The 23,729-nt window shown below is 44.6% G+C and overlaps 1 protein-coding gene across 3 annotated transcripts; it reads left to right on the top strand.

Moving 5' to 3' along the window:
* Window positions 1-23,293, top strand: PRDM1 (PR/SET domain 1). 3 transcript variants are annotated; one of them, XM_030447754.1, is made up of 7 exons: window positions 1-119; window positions 1,860-2,108; window positions 9,278-9,397; window positions 12,555-12,807; window positions 20,543-21,651; window positions 21,963-22,091; window positions 22,511-23,086. In XM_030447754.1, the coding sequence occupies exons 2-7, from the start codon at window positions 1,926-1,928 to the stop codon at window positions 23,084-23,086; spliced, it is 2,370 nt and encodes a 789-aa protein (XP_030303614.1). In that variant the 5' UTR covers window positions 1-119; window positions 1,860-1,925. The 3 variants fall into 3 exon arrangements, with proteins under 3 accessions (XP_030303614.1, XP_030303612.1, XP_030303613.1); XM_030447752.1 differs by lacking the exon at window positions 1-119 and having other exon boundaries at window positions 1,827-2,108; window positions 22,511-23,293; XM_030447753.1 differs by lacking the exons at window positions 1-119; window positions 21,963-22,091 and having other exon boundaries at window positions 1,926-2,108; window positions 22,511-23,293.
* The last annotated feature ends 436 nt before the right edge of the window (window positions 23,294-23,729 follow it).

Genomic DNA, 23,729 nt, shown 5'->3' with positions numbered 1-23,729 from the left:
GGGACCCAGCCGCTGGAAGGAAGGAAGGAAGGAAGGAGAAATGTTTACTCGGTAGAGATGAGCCAGGTTTGCCGCCGACGGTGGGCTTCGGTGTGGAGACGCGCGCGGATTATTCCCCGGTAAGGAGAGCGATGCCTCCTCAACAACCCTCAACCTCTTCCCCCCTCACCCCTGCCACCTTCCCAGCTCCTTCTTCTCGCCCGCCTTTCGCCGCCGCGGCGCCCGGAGAACGCAGCAAAAGTTTCCTCGCCGCCTCTCTTCAGCGCTCCTCTGATCGGCGCTTAACCCTTTCGCTCCGCCACGGAACTGTCACACTCGCCACCCCCTTCTCCCCCCCCGAGTTTCGCTGTGCGGCTCCGCTCACCCTTTTTAATACCCGGAGTCCGTCAGTACCGCACCGCACCGCTCTTCTCCGCTGCCGTCGGGAGGGTGCTCAGGGACGGTCCCCAGGCGACCGCGGGGGGTTGCGTGTCGTCCCCCGCACCCCCTGCCTCAGCCTCTCCAGGCCGTGCCCCCCCTGGGCGGGTGAGGCGGTACCAGGGGGCGCCGGGACACCCACCCCCCCTCTTCATCCTCAGGCAGTGAAGCCCCTTAGCCTCCTTCTCGGGAGATCCTGCTCTTTCAGTCTTTTTAGGCTTTCGTTGTGGTTGGTTTTTTGTTGTTGCTTTTGTTTGTTGGTTGGTTGGTTTGGGTTTTGGGGTTTTTTTGTGGGTTTTTGTGTTTGGGTTTTTAGGGTTTTTTTGTTGTTGTTTTTTTTTCTTTTTCTTTTTCTTTTTTTTTTTTTTTTCCGGAGGAGGGGTGTGAATTTAGCAGTAGCTGCGTATCCGAGAAGGAAAAATGAAGGGATTTGATAGCGGGCTTGACCCGCCGTTTCCAGCTGCCGGCGTAGGTACACATTTTGGTGCCGAATGAATCTTTTATGGAAAGAGCCCGACCGAGTACCTGTCCGTGGATAGGTTTGATAATAGTGCTTCTGTCCCAAACAGAGGGGCTGGAGGATTTGGTGGAATTGTCCTGCGAGGCTCCCATCCGGTGCTTTGAGATAGTAATTTTCAGAGGTACCATCAGAACCAAAAGGGATAGAAGAACTTTTGGAAAAATTTTATTTTATATATTTCCCCTGCTCATTTCCTTTCCTTTTATTTTTTGGCCCCCGGGAGCATGTTGCAGTGCTTTGTGCAGGGCTGCTGCTGCAGTGATGCTGGCAGGATGTCGGCTTTCTCAGCCTTCCATGCCAAAGGATAAGGGGCCGTCAGGAGGGAGGTGGCGGCAAAGGGGGGGGAGAAGGAGGGAGGGGGGGGGGGGCAGGTTGTTTTGAAAGTTGTTTGTGTGTTGAAAGCCGGTGGGAAAGTTCAGGCTTCCCCATTTGGAAGAGGCAAGGCTGGGTTCCGCTCTTCCAACATGCGCTTTCCATTTTTAGCTTCATTCAGACGCAGACAGCAGCTCCTTTCCTCTTCCTCTCCTTGTTTGTGACACTCTTCTGAGGCAGCTTTTCCACAGGCAACTTAAGTGGTCTCACGGCCATGACCCCACGTTTTCTTCAGCATGGGATGTTTTCTTTCTCTTTGAGGCAGTAAGGAAAAGGGTCTGAAAAAGGTAAAGCAGTTGTCAGCCTAGGGATTTTTTTTTTCCCTCTTTGTTTTGGCTTCCTCCTCATTACCACCGAGGCTGGTGTTTTAAGGCTCTGCTTCAGTCGGAGCAGCTTCGTTTACACTGCTTTTTGGCTATTACTCAACTGTACCAACTATCCTGCATACGCTTTCAAAGTGTCACAGACTACTGTATTAGTCACGCTGTCTCAACGGAAACCACAACACTGAAGGACAATGAGGATTAAAGGCTGTTTTCTTATTTTCCAGGCTGCTACACAGTGTAGCTCGGACGCTGTGAGTTTCAAGGATCTGGTGAAAGGGAGAGAGTGGACAATGAAAATGGACATGGAGGATGCTGACATGACTCTGTGGACAGAAGCTGATTTTGAAGAGAAGTGCACATACATTGTAAATGATCACCCGTTGGATCCCAGTGCCGATGGAGGCACCCTAACTCAGGCAGAGGCTTCCTTGCCAAGGAACTTGACTTTCAAATACGCATCTAACTGCAAAGAGGTAAGAGGCAATGCTGTGGGGAAGACTGGAGTCAGACAGGCCAAATCACAGTGCTTTGGGAAGTGTGTGCTCACCCTGGCTTCCATTCTTTAATGCACACACACACACATATACACCACCAAATGCTGCCCGATGGCTTTTAGGATGGGATCCAGATCAAGCTTTTAAGGACCTGTGAGCTAGTCATCTGTCATGTAATATTTTCACTGGAAATAGTAGCCAGCCTATCCCCAAAACTGATTCTGTTCCAATTCGCAAACAGTTAAATTTTCACACAATTTGAACAGCATCTGAATAAGCATATTTAAACTGTGGGGTAGTTCTGTGTGCCAATTTCTAGGCTGCTGTTTGCCAGGACCATTCATTGCCTCTGGCTCAGAGATTAAAGTGCCTCGGTTGTCCAATAAATAGCTTTAAAAAAAGTAGAGGGGAAAAAAAAAAAACAAAAAACCAACACCCAAATTCCTGGAAATGTGTTTAATTATTTTTTTTTTGTTTTTCCTTTGGTTATGAAATTGCTTTATTCTTTTCATAAGCTTGCTGTATTCCCAGCTTCCTAAATTCTTAAAAACTCCGGCATATCGGTTAAGGAAATTATGGCAGAACAGTAGCAAGCTTGACAGAGAGGTGGCCGTAGCTCAAATTAACTTGTGTTTATCTGGGACAGTATCTTCACTGGTAGCTAGCCGTGCGAGTCTGTCCTATCCTTGTCCCTGGAGTGGGTACATTCTTTGTTGTTGTTTCAGAAGGGCTGGAAAGAAATGAGCCCGGATGAGCAATTTGGTTTTGTGTTTACTCCTTCATATAGAGTAGCTATTATAGCTAGGTGTGATGTTCAGGGTAATGACCCAAGGGACAACCCTTCATTTCTCCTTGTGCCGGGACTTGTGGTATAGCAGCTATTACCTGTGCTTCTACTTTGGCTAAACACAGTGACCACAGAGCTGAAAAGAAGAGGTACACTCATCCATGCCTATCAAATATTTCCTTCCGAAGTAGATACTTGTTTAATCCTGTGTACTGAAATAGGGTCGGACCCCCCAGCTGCAGGGTATTGGCACTGTGAAATTTAGCTTGGCAGTGCCTAATGCGGTGCCTATTAGGTTTGGTAAGAGGTTGAAGCTAAATTCTCCTGTAAAATCACTCCTCTCTCCCCATCTGCCCTGCCCTGCCCTGCAGAACATTGGCAGAGAAAGGATACGCTCTAGAAAAAAAAAGTGTGAAACCTTGTTTTGTGTTACTGCATCGTTAAATAGGTCTTGCTTGGGTGGGGAGGGAGATAGAGCTGAGACTCCTCTGCATGATAGGGAAGGGGTTTTTGCTTGAGAGATGAGCTTGCAGCAGGAGAGCTCGGGCAGATCCTCGGCAGCCGGATGGTGACTGATTGGCTGCTCAGGCTGCTTGCTCTCTCTGCCCCTCTGCAGCAGGAGACCTTCGGAGGAGCTCTCAAAATTCCCAGCACCGTGTTTGGAAATGCCGAGGTGTGATTCCCTTACGCTGTAGTGTAGGCCAGTGAATCAGGGTAGGAGGATTGCTGCCATCTGTGTGTAAGAGGTGGGGGGAAAGAGAAGTCACTGAAAGATTCCTGGTTCTTCCTTGTAAAAATGCAACCCGTGCAGCTCCCTGCTAGTGGGAGTCTGAATATAGGACATCCTCCTTTTGTTCTCCAGAGTTCTCCCCGGTCTTTTATTTGAGCTGAATAGCACCTACCATAAGGAGCAATACAAACTTTCGAACCCTGACTATTTCTAAGGTAGCTCTGAAAGAAAAGGCCTATCTGATCCTTTCTTCCCCCCACCTTCACTGAGAGCTACAGTCCTGCAAATATACAGACAGGTCTCTCCTTTGCTACTTGTCTGCAGGGTGAAATAGTTGCAAATGGCATAATCAGCCTTCCTTCTAGCACCTTCTGGTGTTAAACATTCTTTCTGTCTTCCTTACAATTTTGATTTTGTTTAGGGGGGCAGGACTGGGTACATGTTGCTATTGCACATCAGTGTTTGTGGGGTCAGCAAGGGAGCCTGATTCTGTTTTTGACTTCATGGAAAACCATGAAAGTCCTGACAGCTCAATAGGGTGGGATTTTTTCAGTTGTGAAAGGATGAGGTAAGACTTCAGGGGATGCATGTGTGCGTGTTTGCCAGTGGGTTTCAGATGTGAGCTGTCTTCATTGTTAACTTTGGGGAGAGCTGTGTCTTCATCAGGTTGAGAGTTTTAAATGCTGAGTCAGTTTATTGACAAAAACATATAATACATTGCTTGTGAAACACTAATACTGTCATGATTAGATCACGAAATCTTAGTGCTGTCATGATTAGTAGTCTATCTCCACTTGGAGTAGGAAAAGTACTGCGTGCCTACTTAGGAGGGAGGAAGTACAATTGCTGTTGTTTGAAGAGGTTTACTTTTCATGTTTCTTTTCCTTGCATGCATTGTGAGGCAAGTAGCTCCTCTTTAAAGGTTTACTGAATTTGCAAGGGAGTCTATGACACATCATATTCTTGTTTATTCTTGGATCTTGATCGGGGATTTTTCTGAAGGACACATTTTTCATTATGAGTTCACAGTATGTGTCAGCATTTTAAAAAACGAATAACTACTGCTCATAACATTTTAGGATTCTAGATTTACATGAAGTAATTTATTTATATCTATACATGAACTATCCTTTTCTCCAGTTTTAGCAATTTATTTTAGCAGTTGACAAAAAATGATGAAATGCAGTGCCAAAATGATTCTCTGGAAGGCCATATGTGAATGAACTTTTTAATGCAGACATTTAAAAACGTTTCTTTCCATAGCTTTTTCTTTTGGTCTCAGTTCTTAAAGCCCAAACATCCCTTCTTACAGCCCTTCTTGATACAAAGTGCCAGTTATTCTGCTGTCTTGAATATTGCTAATGCCTCATCCTGATCCATGAGCTTGACAGAAGCATATCTCAGCAAACCCATTACTTGTTGCATTTCTCTGATAAGGCTGTTCCTTAGCGACAGAACCTGAATCACTGATTTTGATGAAAGCAGTGATTTTGAGCTGTTATGAAATGTGCCTCGCTGACCTCAGACACTTGCTCCCCACTATTCCTTTCATTTTCTTTCTTTTATATATGATCACCGAGGAAGTGAGGAAGTGATTTGAGAGCATTTTATTTAATGGCATCTCTCTTCGAAAACTGGTCACTGAAGGAAGGGGTAAAACTGATGTGGGCTTATGTAACTGTAGAACTATTAGTTAAAAAAAAAACAACAAAACAAACCACCAAAACAACAAAAAAACAGTGTTATTTCAGGACATATGATGGCCTTCCCTGTTTGCATTTGGAGAATACTGTTATTTCACTGAAGCCAAGAGTTTGTTTGGCATTTGCTGGGTTTTGGTTTTGGTTGGTTTGTTTGTTTGTTTGCTTACTTAATTGGGGGGGCGGGGGTGTTGTTTGGTTGGGGTTTTGTTGTTGTTTTGTTTTCTAATTTAAAGCAATTTAGTGGATGCATTGCAGAATTGGAACAGGTTGCCCAGGCAAGTTGTGGCTGCCCCCTGCCTGGAAGTGTTCAAGGCCAGGTTGGATAGGGCTTGGAGAAACCTGGTCTAGTGAGAGGTGTCCCTGCCCATGGCAAGGAGTTTGGAACTGGGTGACCTTTATGGTCCCTTCCAACTCAAACCATTCTGTGATTCCATGAAAACATCCTCCCCTCACAAGAGTTAACAGGGCTGGTGGCATACTTCCAGTGCCTTCTGCCCAAACAGAGATGTAGCAATGTTCGTTTCTCAAAGTCTCTTTTAATACCAAATTCAGAACCGGAGTTCACCCATCTGGGTAGCGAGCAGGACGGGATGTTCTTCCCCTAGCCAGCCTCGTTGAATAGACCGGGCGGGCTCCGGGAGCCGGGCTCCGGGCTCCTGCCCCGCCGCCCGGCTCCCGGCTCCCTCCGCCGGCCCCCGGCGCCGCATTAGGACCCTGGTCAGTTCCAGAGACGCCTCCGCCGCCCCGGGCTGCTCCGCCCCCCTCTCTCCCCCCCCAACCCGGCTCCGGTCCTCCCCCGGCTCCGATTCTCCCCCCTCCCCGGCTCTAGGCTCCGCCACTGCAGCGCCTCCGGCTTTCAGCCGGCTTCCCCCTCTCGCCAGCCGGGTTGTCCTGGCGCATCCTGTCGGGGCTGGGACTGAGGGGAGAGCGGCTTAGCTCACAGCCCGGCTTCGGCAGGAGCCACAGCTGCCGGCAGCACCGGGAACACCAGCTGTGCGGCTTCGGGGTAACTTGTGGCTTCATCTTCGTGCTAGAAACGCCGCATTACTGGAAGGGAAAATGTGGTAGCAGCCCGCATAAAGGGGTGTTGAAAGTTGGACCTTTGAAAGGAGAGGGGGGTAGGTGTCTGCAGAGAGGAAATTGTTCTGAAAATAGCGCGTTGCTCCTTTACGGCAGGGTTCAGACCCAGAAGGCTGCATTCGGGTAGCAGGCTTTCATTTGTGGGAAGCGAGCTCAGGTCACGGTCCCCTGTGGTTCCCTTCTGCGAGGCTGCTGGGGAAGGTCCCCTCGTCGAGAGGCAGCAGTGTGCTGAAGGACACCTGGTGGACACAAGTCTAAAATGCCTCCTCTCCCACAGCTTTTCGGCAGCCCGGCGATCGCTCCCCCTCAGCTCTGGATACAGAGTTCCTTTGCTGTTTTGTCTGCAAGCCTTCCGCAGCTCTGTACTTCGTGGCTTCTTGTTAAGTTACTCTCTTCCCAAGCCGCGGCAGGGCTGGACCCCTTTTTGGCTATGGTGGAGCTGTCCTGGCACTGCTAGCACCCCTCTCCTGGAGGGTACCCCTCCTTGACCACAGCAGCTGAGCTTGTGGGGGAGCACAACAGAAACCAAGAACTACTGACCTGAAAGCCACCTTTGGTTAAAAGTCCTCTGGACAGCTTTAGTCTGGTTTAGCAAAGCTTCAGTGCTGGCACACACACGGATGTGGAGAACATCCTCTGCCAAAATAACCTTCTGATGGGTACAGGGTGAGAAATCATCTTCGTCTTCAGCTGCATCAGGGAGAAGCAAACACCACATGTAAGATGGATATCAAAAAGTATCTGCTGTGTCAGAGACACCAGCTCAGTGAGTGTTTCAAGTTGACTAGTTCAAGGAGTGATTTCTAGAGATTCTGAGAATTTCGTTAAAGTCATTTTAATGAAGGCCAAGATCTTTTAGAAGCATGAAAAATCTTGAGCTACCATGCAGTAAAACTGGTAGGGTGTGCCATAGCTTGGTTCTGAACTGTTCTTGAGAGGGCAGATGGATGTAAATGAAGATATATGGGGAAGACGAGAAGACCATCTGCCTCTTTCAGCTCTCTTTCAGCATATGAGAAATGTACAAGCAAGACAAAAATAAAACTGAGCCACTGAACTTGTTTCATCTTGTGCTAGGTGTAGGAAACTTTCTGGAAGTCCCTTTTCTCTCTCTTAAGTCCAGATGCACAGATTATTGGAGCATTTAACTACCTCTACTGTTGACATTTAATTTTTTTTTTTTTTTTGTAGTGTGCTGAAACACATGTTGAAATACAGACAGGTGCAAACAGCTCGTACACCCAGCAATCTGTTTCCGGGTGGATTACCTCCTTGATTCCCTGGCTGTTATTTATTCCCTTTATTTTGACATTTAATGTGAAATTATGCTAGGCGTTAGTTGTTTACTGGGGTTTTCAATCTTTACCAATACACGGGACAGTATTTCTCAGTCTGTCTCCTTCTCTTACACCAAGGGTGATACAACAGAAGAAAATGTAGCATGAGAAAATCTTAGCTACCTTGTGAAGTGCTGTCTACAGTCCAGGGTTTTTACCATCCTTTTCTGCAAAGGACTGTAAGGAAGAAAATTAAACGCTCACTAAAGTTAGTTATCTGTAAGGTCTCATCAGTGCTTATCTGCTTTGGTAAGAAAATTGGTTCCTTGCAGAGTACAGACAGCAGTAATCTAACTCTTGGTGTTTGTCAGCCACTTCTGCTGTTCCTGTCTTGTTCTGAAACCCAGGCAAGCAAAAAGTACAGTAGCAAGATGTGCAAAGGAGATAGGTTTAATAAATACTGCCATGAAAATTTGGTCATAGTGCCAAGTTAATGGTCTTTTTACTTTCTTTTTTTTTTTTTTTTTTTTTTTTTTTTTTTTTTTTTTTTTTTTTTTACTTTTTTTTTACTTTCTTTTTTTTTCCACTATCTGAGCAGCAGGATCAATCTTGAAAAGGCTTGGGGTTTTTGGCTTACAAAACTGTTTACAAAATCATTTGGATACATCAAATTTAAGAAGATTGGTGAGGAACAGAGAGAGACAAAACCAATAACTCAGCAGTGTTTTGCAAAGGGTTACTTCAAGGCACGTTCTTCTGAATAATGATGAATTGCTTCCTGATTTGTGGTCAGTGACTTTTTTTGGTATAATTACTGTCAAGAAGGAAGCTGAACAACTCAAGTACATTTCTTAGACCTAGCATAGTGGAGCATTTCATCAAAACCCTTACGCCTTTCTGACCAAACCCACTTAACATATGTTACTGGAACTACTGCCTCCTTTTTATAAAAGGTGATCTGTGAGTACACGCCCCATAGCCATTTAATATTCTGTTTTGTATGCCACGGTAAGCTGGTAGGGGAATTGTAGGTTGTCTTTTTTGTTGTTGTTGTTCTCCTTTTAGCTATCAGGATGGGTATAGCATGAAAAAGGTGGGGGTGGGGGGCAGGTTTCGTTTTGATCGGGGGAGCAGTCATTCCAGTTCCTAACGTAACAGGAAAGTGAGCTCTGTAGCAGTGAAGTGATTGATAGCTATTGAGTATTTTTTGTTTGCTGGAACTAGACTTTCTGGGGGGTTTCCTTTGATAGGAAAAATAACTTCTGAAGATACATGACAGTCTCTGTGTATTTCTCTTACTGTTACTTGTTGTGTATGTATTCCCACAAAACACGTCTTTCAGGCACTGTTCATCTTTGGTTTCTGTCTGTGTTGGTAAGATTGTAGTACCTAACAAAGGTGATAGTATCATCTAAAATAATTGTTAATTTACTTCTGTTTTGCTGACCTGTCTCTAAAAATTTTTCTTTCATTGGTTGCTTTACCTTGTTAAGTTCAGGGAAGAGGGGAGAGGAAGGGAAACTTCCAAATTCTTCTGTCAGCGGACTGATCCTGTGCTGCTCTTCTTGTAGGTCACTGGAGTTATAAGCAAAGAGTACATCCCAAAAGGAACACGCTTCGGACCCTTGGTAGGAGAGATCTATACCAGCGATACAGTTCCCAAGAATGCGAACAGAAAATACTTTTGGCGGGTAAGCAGGAAAAAACAGCACCATGTTGTTGCAGTAAGCAGATCACTAAATGAGTACAGCTGAAAAGCTGGGTCACTTCCTGCTTCAGACCTGTGTGCATGCAGGGGGCAACTTCTCTGCACTGCCAGGCACCAGCGGAGCCGGTGGGGTGGACTAAGACAAGTAAAAGCCTTGGGTGTCTTGGATGTAGTGACAGTGTGGGTGGAGAGAACAGAGGAGATGCACATCTCATCCCAGCTCCAGCTTCCAAAAAAGATTGGTGCTTGATTGTGTGAAGAAATAGTTCTGCTGCTTGCTGCAGGGGCAGGTTTTTTGCAGTTCTTCTCAGCAGAAAGTAGTTCTTGTTTATGCAATTGTCACGTATCCTTGATTTTCCAGCTATGAAGAAAGAGGCTGTGAAAGTACTGCATAATCTTTTACTCTGGAATTGTGATACATTTTGTGGCAATTTTTCCATGTTTTGAATAGAACTGCTATACCTCAGTGGTAGTGGTCTTCAGCATATATTATTCAAGTTATAAGCTTTTGAAGTCCACTTCAGAAAGTGTTAAAAGAGCAGTCCATAGATCTTAGTGAAGTGAAAAATCCATTCATGCCAGACAAACACTAGAAGTAATGCCTAATTTGTACTCTAAGAATAAGCTGGAAGGGAGCACCATCAAATTTGTTTTGGCTAGAGAATTCTGTGCTGGAGAATATGCTTCCAGTTTATCAGTTCACATAATCCTCAGTTTCCTTTGCAGACCCATTATTAATTGTTAGAGAACATTCCTTCAGACTCATCTACTTCCATGGATTTGTTTTGCTGCCTTCTAGCCATTTAGGCTGTGTCTTAAGTCAGTGGATTTGGGAGTATATCCAACCCTCTCTACCCAGGTGCCTGCCTGCCTTAGCAATACCCCGACCTCATATCCAGGTGAAACCCGGGGCAAGCACCAGCATTCCCCACACCCTTTTCTTCCTACCTAATTACATCATTTTGGTTTTCCCAAATTGTCTTCATGCAGTGTAATACAGCGTTGCACAGGCAGTTATTTGCATGAGTGCTTTTTTTCAAAGCAGGAGACTTGTTTTTATGTTCATAAGCCTACAAAATGTTTCTTGTAGCCGAATTTTTCATGAGGTTGTGTCCTGCATAGGAACAGGCTGCTAATGCCGGCCCTAGCCCTGCCAGTTCCTAGTAAGATGGAATAACTGGGGAGAAGTGCTGCTAAGCATCATGCAGGTCTTCATTCATATATTGCAGTGAGAAATACAACATCATTCTCCTGGTGTGATTTTAAGCCTTAATGTAGGGGGATCTCCAGAGATAATATCCTAGGAACCATCTAAGCATCATTAAATTCCCTGTTACAATCTCTTGATTCGTTCGAGACACACTGCTGCAACAGAAGCGAGTTCCTTCCTAGGGGTCTGAAACAGGCTTGCATACGCAAAGGAAATTGTGGGAGATAACTTCCCACATGTTATTAAAGGCATCCAGGGTTTGCTGGCAGGAGTGGGAACATCTGCTGCTGCGGGCGCAGGGGGACGCTGCCTGCGCGGTGCCCACCACAGGGAGCAGGGCCACCTGGGACTGGCGTCATTTCTGGGAACGGCACTGTGACTCAGCACATCTGGTCTCTCCTTCCCCAGAAGAAGTGGGGGGCATCTTCACCCCAGAGCATGGTGGCCGGCAGCATCCGTGGCCCTGCTGTGGGAGCTGTGGAGGGTCGGTTTGGGAAGCAGGGGCAGGCATCGAGAGCTGGAGCCCTGCGTTCCTGGAAGTTTCCGAGCCAGGGCGAGCAGAGAAACCCAAAGGCTCCTCTTGATGCAGCACAACTCGCCCGTCTCCCTTCCATTTTCTCATAACAAACACACCACAAAATCTCTCGCAAGCTGCTTTGATGAGGCCACATGCATTTCCCCCTTCTCAGTTTACAGGAAGTTACTCTTAAAAGAAAGTGATTCTGGTGTTTACGGCCCACGTTAAAGGGCCAGGCTGCCTCCCCCCTCCCTCCCTGCTGGCAGCTCACTCAGGGAGAAGAGGAGAGGTCCCGGCCAGAGGGCACTGGCAGGGCAAGCTGCCTGGCCAGGTAGGTGTGAAAGAAAGTGGTGCCAACACAAAGGCAGGAACGTGCTGTGGAGTTCTTTCCCCCTGAGATAAGCTCTGTCTCCCCTTTGGAAAGGCATTTCCTGCTCAGCGAGGTGCCTCGCTGGAGCAAGCTGCTCCGTCCTCAAGGCCTGGGTTTTTGCCTGATCATCTGTTTCATGAAACCCAGGAAGACCCTGTCATTCAGTATGGAGCTAGCTCCCCCCAGGAGGAAGGGACATGCCTTCAGCAAATGTGTTTTCTGGCTTTTTGTTGATTGTTGTTGTTGTGTTTTTTTTCTTGTTCTTACCACCTTAAGAAACGGTAGCTTCTGTGAGTGATTGGGACTTCTTTCCCCCCAAGCCGCTGAACAGTTTTTAGATGAATGTTTTCTTTCCCCTCTGTGGACAAGCCAGAACGTGTCCCTCAATAGGAAAAGTGACTTCTCATCCGCTGGCCCCTCTCCAGGTTCTCGTTAAGTTATGGCAGGTGAAGTTCATCTTCGCCTCACCCAGCCTTTCTACAAAAGGGCTACAGTCCAACTATGAGCAAGTGTTGCTTTAGGACTCTGGGGGGGTGGAGGATGTTTGCATAGTTTAAACCTTTGGGCGGAGGTGGTAGGAAACTGCAAGTACAGAGGCCATAGAAAAAGGCGAGAAAGACTCTGACGTAGCGCAGCCAGTCAGTCTTATACACAGGTGACTCAAACCATTAATGCAAGCATGCACTCAGACCTGCAGTCATTAGCATCACCCACTTGTTGGTCATAGTACCAGGAAAAGGACTCTCCTGTAGGCTGCTCACGCAGGGAGAGTACTCTGCATTTCAAATTTTGGAGAGACACAGGCTAAGCAGAAATGGAAAAGGGGACTGTAGACTTAATTTTGAAAAAGCATCTCTTTTCTTAACACAGAGGATATCATAGCCGGGAAGTGGGGAACCCAGCTTGAATTCTTACTCCAGTAATACCTTGTCATTTTACCAAAAAAACCCCCAAACATACAACTTTTTGTCCCTATGGACCCTGTGCACATGTACTGTGTATCACACGTGTGTGTGTTCACAGGCACTTCCTCTCTATTCCAGATCTATTCCAGTGGTGAGCTTCACCACTTCATTGATGGATTTAATGAGGACAAGAGCAACTGGATGCGTTATGTAAATCCTGGCTACTCTGTTCAGGAACAGAACTTGGCTGCTTGTCAGAATGGAATGAACATCTACTTCTACACCATCAAGCCCATCCCTGCCAACCAAGAGCTGCTTGTGTGGTATTGCCGAGACTTTGCGGAGAGGCTGCACTATCCCTCCTCCAGAGAGCTGACAATGCTGAACCTCAGTAAGTGGATTACAGTACAAACAAGGAATGCTAGTAATGTTTCTTCTGCCTATGTGATCTAATAATAAGTTGTATAATTACACAGCTGCATCATCTATTGTGTCACAGTAGGTAGCTAGGAGTGGAGAAGGGGAATTAAAAAAAAAAACACAGCAAGAAAAGAGAATGAGTTCTCTGTGCCCATTCAAATGTAAACAGATTTTTAAAAAAATCTGAACAGCTGCATGTTTACAGTCTGAGTCTTATCTGATCATATTCTGGACAAACAACCTGCATATATCCTCTGCCTTCAGAACTGTAGATGTCATTTCACTCTCAGACTTTCCAAGTCCAGATCTCATAGTGCATTGAGCAAAAGTCAGCTTTGATAGCATATACTAAAGGCTGTCCAGTCATGCTCCTAAAGGGCTGCCTTCACTGTACAAGGAAATGGCCACGTGCCATGACTCTGTCTAGGTGTCTTACAAAATACCTGTTGACTGCATAATGTTCTTTCAGACTTACATTTACATTTGCTTATCTTTCGGGAGCAAACCTGCTGTCATCTTCTCATCTGTTTACTTGTTTTTTAAGCTCAGTGTATTCTGTCCCCATTTCTTGGCTGTGTATCATAGCTTTCATTTTCTGTTAAAAAGTAATAGCACTGGTAGCAGGGGGAGAGGCTTTAGCTCTATGTTCCTCTGTGGTTTCTGACCATTTCTAGCCTCAGCACTTTACTCATAGCTTAATCACTGCCCATCACCTCACCCAGAGCCTCTTGAAGAGGGAGAGAGAGAGAGAGATTCTTTCTGACTTCTCATTCGACACTCAGGCTACCTTCCCTCCTGCTACCTGCTTTGAGGTAGAGCAGAGCATTCTTTTGTCCTTCTGCCAGTGCCTCCACCAAAATCTGAAGGGAAAACTGCAAGCATTTTTAAAAAATAAAACAGACTATTTGCTGTTATTTGGCAACAAATGATGGTTTTTAAAATAACAGTGTTACTTTGGGGATTATTAGAGCAAAAATGTAACCCCACATACAGAAAATAATGTCAGGCATTCATAATAATCAAAAGTACATCTCCTCCATAGATGTTGTCCTTTAAGCAGGACTTCTGTTGTCCTTTCCCTACTAAGTGTAACAAGTTATAGAAGAAAATTTGCTTTCTCTTAGTGGCAGAAGAAAGAAAGGGAGGGGAGGTCCTGTGCTGCAATATTTCCTATTCAAAACATATCTCACTGGTTCTGTCATTTTTGCACATGTCATTTCACCAGTCACTGGGTGGTTTTACTTCCTGATACAATGAGTTGTTGGCTTGTCAGTGGGACCTGCAGGTGGGATGAGACAAGAATATTAAGGGTGCCCGTGGATGAGGAGTTTGCAAAGATCCATCAAGATGCATTTGGCCACTACCTAGGAGGATACACAAGTGCAAGCTCAGTTTCTTGCATTTGCAGGCATCTTAGGTTGCCTTTCAGAAGCTGTGAGGAATGCATTTGTAAAGTGTCAACCAATTGCCTGATTATTCTTAGTCAGGTCAAAACTGGGGGTATCTGAACATGTGCAGAATAATCCATTCTAGTAAAAGTGGGCTAAACGTGAATTTTAGGAGACGGGGTCTTGAGCAATAATTGTATAGTTCAGCCTTAACATTCAAAAGACCAGAGTTTCCAGACACTGAGATCAAAATATCCCTTCTTCTTTTTAAATATAATTCCATTGAAACCATTTAGAAATTTTGTGTTAGCCTCTTCCACCTAAAGAAAACAGCAGTTCAGAAAAATTATTTGAAAAAAAATCTCACTTTCTTAATCTTTGTAACAAAAAGCCTAAAGCCTGCAGTTCAGTCAGAGGCCCTACAGGTACAGTAAGGATTGAGATTTTATAAAGTTTCAGTGCCCTTTTTTGAAAAATAAGGAAAAAAAATTCCAGAAGTTTCCCAAATATGCTAATTTGCTGAAGGCCCTGTGGCAAGAATGCGAGCCCAGATGTTTTTTCCAGTGTTAGTCCTGAAATCAGTTGAATTTAAAGTGAATGTCAGCACTGTTTAGTTTTCTTCTTCCTCTTCCTTCCAGGCCACTTCTTCCAGTTAAATCTAAAATTAGTGAGCACCCACTGCCTCTCCAGCCCTTCTCCAGCCTCTCTCCAGTGCAAACCTGGCCACGGTGCCCTCACACTGAGTAAAGTACAGAAGGCTTGTCCCCAAATCACTGACATTCTGCTGCAGAAATGGGGCTTTGCCCCATCAAAAGTCTTGCTCGGGGGGATCCCCCTCACTGCTCACAGCCTTCTTCAGTCCAATGGCTTGCTAGTCATTTGTTTTTTTTTAAAGTGTCACAGCTTTCCTCAGAGGAGCATGCAAGCACCACTGCTCTCCCAGCTCCTGGTTTCCTCCTTCCTCTGAGGAAGAGGGAGGGAAAGTTTGGGTCTGGGTCCCACCACAGGCTGGAGTCCAGACTCTCTCCTGCTGGGACAGGCACCAGCGTGAGTGTGGGGCAGCAGCAGTGCCAGCCCCACCACCGTGTTGTGTTTGCACCCAGTTTCCCTCCCTCCACCACCTCTCGGGTGTGCAGAGCATGCTGGTGCCCGCGGGAGGCTTTGGAAGAGCTGTGTCTTGGCTGGTTGCCCGGCAGAGGAGAGGCCACCTGGGACACACACCTACAGAGAGCTTTCAGTCTTGCCAACTTAAAAATATAGGCAGCTGCTTTAGGTGCCTCAGGGGCTTGGGGATCACGGTCTTGGAGTTCAGCACCTCAGTTCCTCTTTAAGCACCTGAGTGGAATGGGCCTCCAGGGAAAAATGTATCAGAGAATTTCTCTGGTTTTATTTCCTGTAATTAGCGGCCTCAAAAATGAGAGAACTACCACTTTAGAGCATAAATATATTTACACATCCACATATAACATCTACTTGCCTCTGTAACAGCAAACTTTCAAATTAAAGGTAACTTCTCCAGCGTTAGTTCATTTGTGCCATAGAAGGAAAGCATCCAGGCTCAAGACAGCAATTAGGCATGTACTTAGTTATGGGTTTAACCCTGTCCTCTGTGTTTTCTTCAATTGGGGCCTTTGACCCAGTCCTTCAGACGCTGAAGCACACACCTACCTTCACGGGCATGATTAGCTCCGCGTGGAACTACGTAACTTGGACTGGTTGTTGAAGTGCCTGCAAGGAGTTGCACAATAGTGGTGGAGGCAAGACTCCAGGATGTCCTAGCAGTAGAAACTCAGGCTTGTTTCAAACAATCCCCTTCTCTTTCCTGTTTTGAGGCCACTGGTGTTCTTTTCTATCAAGATTTGAGATACCTAACCTTCAGAAGGAACCTTTGTCTAGTAAATGGTTTTAAATACCAAGTGGCACAAGATTTCTATGTTCTGCTGGCTAAAAAAATCGGCTTTTGGTAGTTTGTTAAAGGTGCTTAACCTGAGTCAGCTGAGCCCTCAGGTTGTCTTTTAATCCCTGGTGTTTTGTTTTTGGACTAGTGGACAGGCTGAGGATCCCACATAGTTTAGAATTTCATTCCTACCTCATTGTAGGATGATTATTTTGGGATGGAGAGCAGAGAAGGTAACAGTTTTTTAAAAAAAATATTAAAAAAACCAAAACAAAACACAGAAAATTGCCTTGACTCAGGACATGGCTATTTGATGATAATGCTTGTGTATTGCAATCATATGATGCAACTTCCTGCTGCTCATGTCATGTTTGTCTCCTCAGTCAAGTATGGGCAGGTGACATCTTTTGGTCAAGCTTCAGAAAGAAGTTTGAATTAGAGGAAGACGGGTTGTATATTTAGAAAGCATTTGGCAATCTCTTTGTTTCATTAACAGGTTTATGAGCTACCCTTTAGAATCTATGAAGATTAAGTTTTTGTTGCTTCTTTTCTTAAATGTGATTTGTTCCCTTCTTGTTCCTGCTGGCCCTGACACACCAGCCGTTAGTTAAGCCCTGCCACCCACTTTCCCTTTTGCTTATGAGCAGTTTCACTTTCTGGTTTGATGCTTTTCTGTTTGGATTGAGAGGAAACATCTGTACTTGCTAAAGAAAAAAAAAAATGCCTCCTGGAATCTTCAAAAGGGCTCAGGAAAATTATTTTGAAATTTTATAAAAGGTTGTCTTCACGAAACCAGAATTTGGGGGCTGAAGTTGACTTAATATTGAGAGTTATGTGAAGGCTCACTTAAAGATCTTCTCTGAGCAAAATGTTTTCAAAGGCATGTCACCCTGCCTTGGACACATTTAGAAAACAGATGATCAAATTATATACTTCTAAATGTTGGTCTCCATTCTCATTTTGAGTGGAAACACTCTCTGTTTTGCCCACTTCACAACTTTGAGGTTCTCTTTCTGCTAGCAAAAAGGGTACTTAAATTTAGATTGAAAATGTGAATTGGCATAATTAAGCACCACCACTTGAAGCGTTCAGTACCAGCTCACTCCTGAAATTACTATTAAAATGACTGTGCATACAACCGTTATTCAAGTTTTTAGAAAAAACAGGTTATTGTTTTTATGAAGTCTTTCTCAGGCTTCAGCTCAGAACTCAAGAAATGAGAGCAGAACCTACACCTATGCAGCAACACCCACATTGGAGTGACTTGCAGGTAGCCCCTCTGCTTAAGTATGTAAAAATAACAGGAGTTTTGTCCCTTGTCCTCTTGCATGCATTTACTAATCTCACATCTAAGCAAATAATCCACTCAGTTAGGAGTGGATCAGGCACTTAGAGAGAGGCATGATTTTTTTCTTTATTTTTTTCCCCCCTCTCCTTTCAGATCAGTAACTTATAAATGCAACTGCACTGTTCTTACTTTGTTATGAACCTCTTTTCTGTGTGAGTCTGAGCACGGGAACTAGACAGATCTTGGAAGAGTATGTGCCTATATTTACGGTATAGATAAATATGGGGGTGGGAGGGAGAAATGCATTTCAGGAGTGAGAGGGTGATCACTAGGATCTTAAATCTAAAATCACACATTAAAAAAAAAAATCCATTTATAAGAAACACTTCTCTAACTTCGAAAGATGGCTCCTTTAAGAGCAACAAAAAAGAAAGGCTGTAAGCCTCTCAGTCAGTTTCAGCCCTGGTTTAAATTCACATTCAGGATAAACCAAGAATCTCTCTTTGATTCTCTCTTTTTCTTATTTTACATAGTGCTAACACACTTGTTTATGTTTTGAGCTCTCCAATGTTCCTGAGCATCCTCTGTGCTCAGGTAATAGGGGAAAAAGCCAGGAAGAGTTTTATGGACCAATGATAGCTGGCAAACTAAGGAGACCTGTCACAGTTGGACTTGAAAAATAATCTGGAACTATTGCAAGTTTCTTGCAATATTGTCTACACATGGAAATTAGTAGGAGGGGAGGCTTTACTGGGAAAACTTTGAAAGTTGGGAAAGAGCAATTATCTTTAGTCTGTCAAGTGGGGATATGGGCCTGTTGCCCAAAAATGTTACATTCTCAGTATGAGCTTCCTTTCTGTCACTCGCCAGCTTGCTCTGGCACATAAGGCACGTACATCCCCACCCTAATGTTTAACCTTGTGACAGTAGGAGCCAATCCTCCAGCTGAAGCAGTCCTGGATTCTCAGCAGCCTTGGTTTCTGTTCCAGCAGCACCAGAACTTCTCTTTCCTCTTCCCCTCCCCCTGTTTTTTGGTTGTTTGTTTTTTTTTTTTCCTTTAAAAGAGAAAAGTGTCAATTTGAACTTCCTGCCTGACAGACCCCACTGAGAAACTGATAAGGGCCTGATAAGGTGGTATATATTTATTTTTTCTACTTTGGGGCTTCACAAGTCCTGCTTCCCCCTCCCCGCCCAGCTTTCAATACTTCCCTGTCTCGATACTTCCCGGTGCTGATAGCGTCACCGGGAATGTTTGCTCTGAGAGGCTGGCGTGGTGACAGGCAGCTGATAAGAAGATGTAGATAGTCTTATCCACCCTGCCATTGTGGACCTCTATGTTACACCCAAAAATCAGCATGGACCTTTAGAAAACCAGTTGCCAGTCCACGAGTACAGACAAAACAACCAAAGAAAGCTGATGATTTTTAATGCCCAACAACACAGCACGCCTTTCATGTATTTTTGAAACAGCTCTGCATTAAACTTTAACATCAAGAGAAATAAGAAGGTATCTGCACACTTGTGTGTGTACGTGCTTGCTGTACAACACGCCCTATGTTTTATCATAAATATTTTAATAGAACACAACTGTGCTCAATTGCACTTTACTGCAACTTGAAAATACACAAACTGCCCACGTATTCCAAATGAAATTTGCTTGCTAATAATCTAATGCCGTTTGAAAAAGGATGCTACTGTAAAAGTGGGTTGCTGTGAGTAGGAGCGTGCTTTGAAAGCCTCTGTTTTCTTGGATACGTTTAATAAATGGCTCTTGCTTTGCCTTATAGGGTAATGTTGCCAAATGATAGATTCCATCAGGGTAGTGAATAGTGAAGCAAAGAATACGTGTTGAAAGCAGCATGATCATCGCCTGTTCCCATCTTCATCACAGTGCTGTGTTCAGCTGGTCCTGCAAAAATCAGAAAAAAATGTTTCTCACCCCAGTTAGTGAAGTAAGAATAGTCAGCCCCAAAAGTAGAAACCTGGCTAGAGGGCTGCAGTGCTTTTAACTCACATACCTATCAGCCTTGACTTGTACCTTCTGATAGAAAACCTTGCACATAACTAACCACACACATGAAACCTTCTTGTTTTTTCCCTATAATAAAATATCTTGCTAGTCATCATTTTAAGATTACATAACTACTAACTTTGGGAGATCAGATAAAAGCAGCCTTCTTTTTCTGTTGAAGACATCTTTCAGTGTACTATATGTATTGTATTATGTCTAGATAACAAGGTAGAACCTTTGAATACAAATAAACAGCGTATGGACTGAAATGAGCTGAATGGATGCTAGCTTCTACTTCCTTCTTTAAACACTTTTCTTTTTCCTTTTTTTTTTTCTTTTTTTTTTTTCTTTTTTTAAAGTACATTTCAACTTAGGCTGGAGCCAACCAGTCTTGCTTTCTTTTGCTTTGCTTCAGCATTTTTTTTATAAAGTACAGCTGTAAGCAGAGGAGTTTTGCATAGACTGAATGCCACAGAAATCTGCAGTAAATAGTCTGCTTTGTTGTAGATGTTCCTAAGCAGTATATTTAATGAGTAATGATCTGTTTACTGATGGAGAATACCTTCTCTTTGAAGAAGGCTTTCATCCTAGCCAGCCATGGTTTTTTTGGTACTGTAAGTAATTGAACTGGCTGGTGAAGTGACTGCTGTGGTTTGGCAAAAGCTGATTTGTCATGCCTTGTTATTTTACTGAGGAACATTTCTGGGAGCTTGTGTTCTGCATAGTCCTTCTGTTAAACTTGTATTGAGAACAAATGCTTGTTACAACATTTGTTAGAAAAACTGCTTCGATAGACATTTAACAGCAAAGCTAGTAAAAGCTAGGGGGAAAAAAAGGTGAAATCAGTTTGCAAAGTGGAGACTACCACTCTGCAAATTAATCATCTTCTGGATCTGTATGTTCTGGCTGATGTCCATTAAATGAACAATACTGATTTATTAATATTTATTACCAGCAGACATTTCTTCACACAGGAATTAGTTTTGTTGTGAGTTCAATGATTGCTCATCCCTGAGAGTGGCCCTTCCTTCCCACTAAACTTGCAGGAGTTAGATTGTGTTTTGAAAAGAGATAATGATGGTGGCCTGTCTAAATAATCATTACCTTGTCTCTGTATTTCAGCACAAACCCATGTTAATCCAAAGCAGTACAGCGCTGACAAAGATGACCTCTATCAGAAAAGCATCCCAAAGAAGGAGCACAGTGTGAAAGAAATCCTGAAAATGGAATCCAATCCTCCAAAAGGAAAAGATTTCTTCCAGACCAACATTTCACCAGTTACTCCAGAAAAAGACTTGGATGATTTGCGTAAGAACTATAGCCCGGAGAGGTGTTTCTTCCCTCGAGTTGTTTACCCGATCCGACCTCACATTCCAGAAGACTATTTGAAAGCTTCCTTAGCATATGGGATGGACAGACCCAGCTACATTACTCACTCACCCATCCAGACATCTACTACGTCGAGTCCTTCTGGGAGGAGCAGCCCAGACCAAAGTTTAAAAAGTTCAAGCCCTCACAGCAGTCCAGGGGTCACGGTTTCCCCTCTGGCACCTACTTCCCAAGAGCACAGAGAGCCATACTCTTACTTGAACGGATCGTATGGCTCAGAAGGATTGGGGTCTTATCCTGGATACGCACCCCCTGGCCACCTCCCCCCCACCTTCCTACCATCCTATAACCCCCACTACCCCAAATTCCTGTTACCTCCATTCAATATGAGCTGTAACAACCTGAGCGCTTTGAACAATATCAACAGCATCAACAATTTCAATCTCTTCCCAAGGATGTACCCTCTTTATGGCAACCTCCTCAGTGGAGGTAGCCTTTCCCACCACATGTTGAACCCCACCACGCTCCCCAGTTCGTTGCCCAGTGAAGGAGGCCGTCGATTGCTGCAGCCTGATCATCCAAGAGACTTCCTCATACCAGCACCTAACAGTGCCTTCTCTATCACGGGCGCTGCTGCCAGCATGAAGGACAAGCCATGCAGCCCCACCAGTGGGTCTCCCACAGCTGGTACAGCAGCCAGCTCAGAACACATAATGCAACCTAAACCTACCTCAGTGGTGTTGGCTGCCACCGGCGGTGAAGAAGCCATGAATCTCATTAAAAGTAAGAGGAATGTGACCGGTTACAAAACCCTCCCATACCCACTGAAGAAGCAGAACGGGAAGATCAAGTACGAGTGCAACGTCTGTTCCAAGACCTTTGGCCAGCTCTCCAACCTGAAGGTAGGCAGTGGAGAATAAGACACGAGCCCTCTTGGAAGTCTCTGGGTTTTCCTCCCTGTAAGTTATCCAGGGAGAATAGGAGCAGGCCTGCCTTGCTTGTTAGGCTGTTTATCAATCTGGGCTTAATACAGAACCTCCCAGCAAGAAAGCATGGTTGTAAAGGCAGGGTTTTAATATTGACACCACATAATTAACTAGATAACATTGTATTTTGGCAATGGGAGTCTTCCGCTAACATTAGGAAACATCTGAAAGTACTTTCTTTACAGTACTGGAAGCTGCAAATTGTTAATTGCTTTGTCTCTCCCTAGGTGCACCTCCGAGTACACAGCGGAGAGAGACCATTTAAATGCCAGACTTGCAATAAAGGCTTCACACAGCTGGCTCACCTCCAGAAGCACTATCTGGTACACACGGGAGAAAAACCCCACGAGTGTCAGGTAAGTAGCATGCCAGAGAGACAACTTCCCCTGGAGGCCAAAGGGACAGCAGGGCTTGTGTAGGACGTGCAGGGGGAAGCTGTGGCACAAACCCTTGGCTGCTCAGGGCTGGTAGTCACTGTCACAGCTGAAGTTTCCAGCCCTGGTGCAGCAGCATCTGTGAGACAGTAGGGTTGCCTTTAGTCTGCTAGAGCAAACATCTGCCTGATACAGTTTTGCCATCAGACATACTCGAAGTGCTGTTCAGCAATATTTAAATAAAAAAAAGGTGGGGATTTTTTTTTCTCCTTTGTGAGAACGTGCAAAGATAAAAAAAGCTGCTGCTTCATCCTGCTGTCTCCTCCTAGGTGGTGTCTGTAATGTAACTCATAAAATCCCCTCCCACTCATTGACTCTTTCTCTGCCACCCCCAACACCAGGTTTGTCACAAGCGGTTCAGCAGCACCAGCAATCTCAAAACCCACCTGCGGCTCCACTCTGGAGAGAAGCCTTACCAGTGCAAGCTCTGCCCAGCCAAATTCACACAGTTTGTGCACCTGAAGCTGCACAAGCGTCTCCACACCCGGGAACGTCCCCACAAATGCATCCACTGCCACAAGAGCTACATTCACCTCTGCAGCCTCCAGGTCCACCTGAAGGGCAACTGCCCCGTCGCCCCCGCCTCCAACCTCTCCATGGAGGACCTGAATCGGATCAACGAGGAGATCGAGAAGTTCGACATCAGTGACAATGCTGACAAGCTGGAAGAAATGGAGGACAATATCGACTTAACATCGATCGTGGAGAAGGATATACTGAACATGCTCAGGAGGGAAATGGAAGGAGCTAATCTGAAAGTGTCTCTACAGAGGAACCTGGGAAATGGACTTATCTCCTCAGGATGCAACCTTTACGAGTCGTCAGATATGTCAATTATGAAGTTGCCTCACGGTCACCCACTACCTCTGTTACCTGTAAAGGTCAAGCAAGAAACAGTTGAACCAATGGACCCTTAAGACTTTTTGGCAAAGTGATTTTTCTTTTTTATTTATGACTTGGCAAGTCAGGGTGCCTGTAGCAGTTGCTTGTACATAGTTTCAATGCTGCAAAGCAATCTTGGCTTACAGTAGTTTCCCTACGCTCTCCAGCTGAAAGAAGGAACTCCAAAGTTACTGTTTTCTCAGGGCATAAAAAGGGGCAAAGGACAGTGCGTTGCCTCGCCAGTTACTAAAAGACAATCATCTATCCATAATTATTTTTTCAATTATAGTACTTCATAATTTATTATGCAATTAATCATTCTAAAAGCAATAATTAGGAAAATGTTTACAATGACTGGAAAATTCATTGTAATTTTTACTTTAAATGTTTTTATTTTTTGGTTTATGGCCATTCTTTGTAGATATTTTTTTTCTGCACATCTGTTTTAAGAACCTAAGATTGGGGTTTCAGTAAATGTGTTTTATGTACCAATGTCTTTTAAACAAATGTGGTTTTTCATATTGCCAAAGTTGGACATTTGACATGCAGAATCCTAGATCTGTTGGTTTGAAAAAAAAAAAACAACTGTGTACTTTTATGTGCAAATCACCCCACTGGGAATTTAAAAGGAAAAAAACAAACGAAACCAAAATGCAAGCAGGGAAGAAATTGCTACCC

The sequence above is a fragment of the Calypte anna genome, chromosome 3, assembly GCF_003957555.1.
Source record: "Calypte anna isolate BGI_N300 chromosome 3, bCalAnn1_v1.p, whole genome shotgun sequence".
Taxonomy (NCBI): domain Eukaryota; kingdom Metazoa; phylum Chordata; class Aves; order Apodiformes; family Trochilidae; genus Calypte; species Calypte anna.
This window is presented reverse-complemented; position numbering and strand designations above follow the sequence as displayed.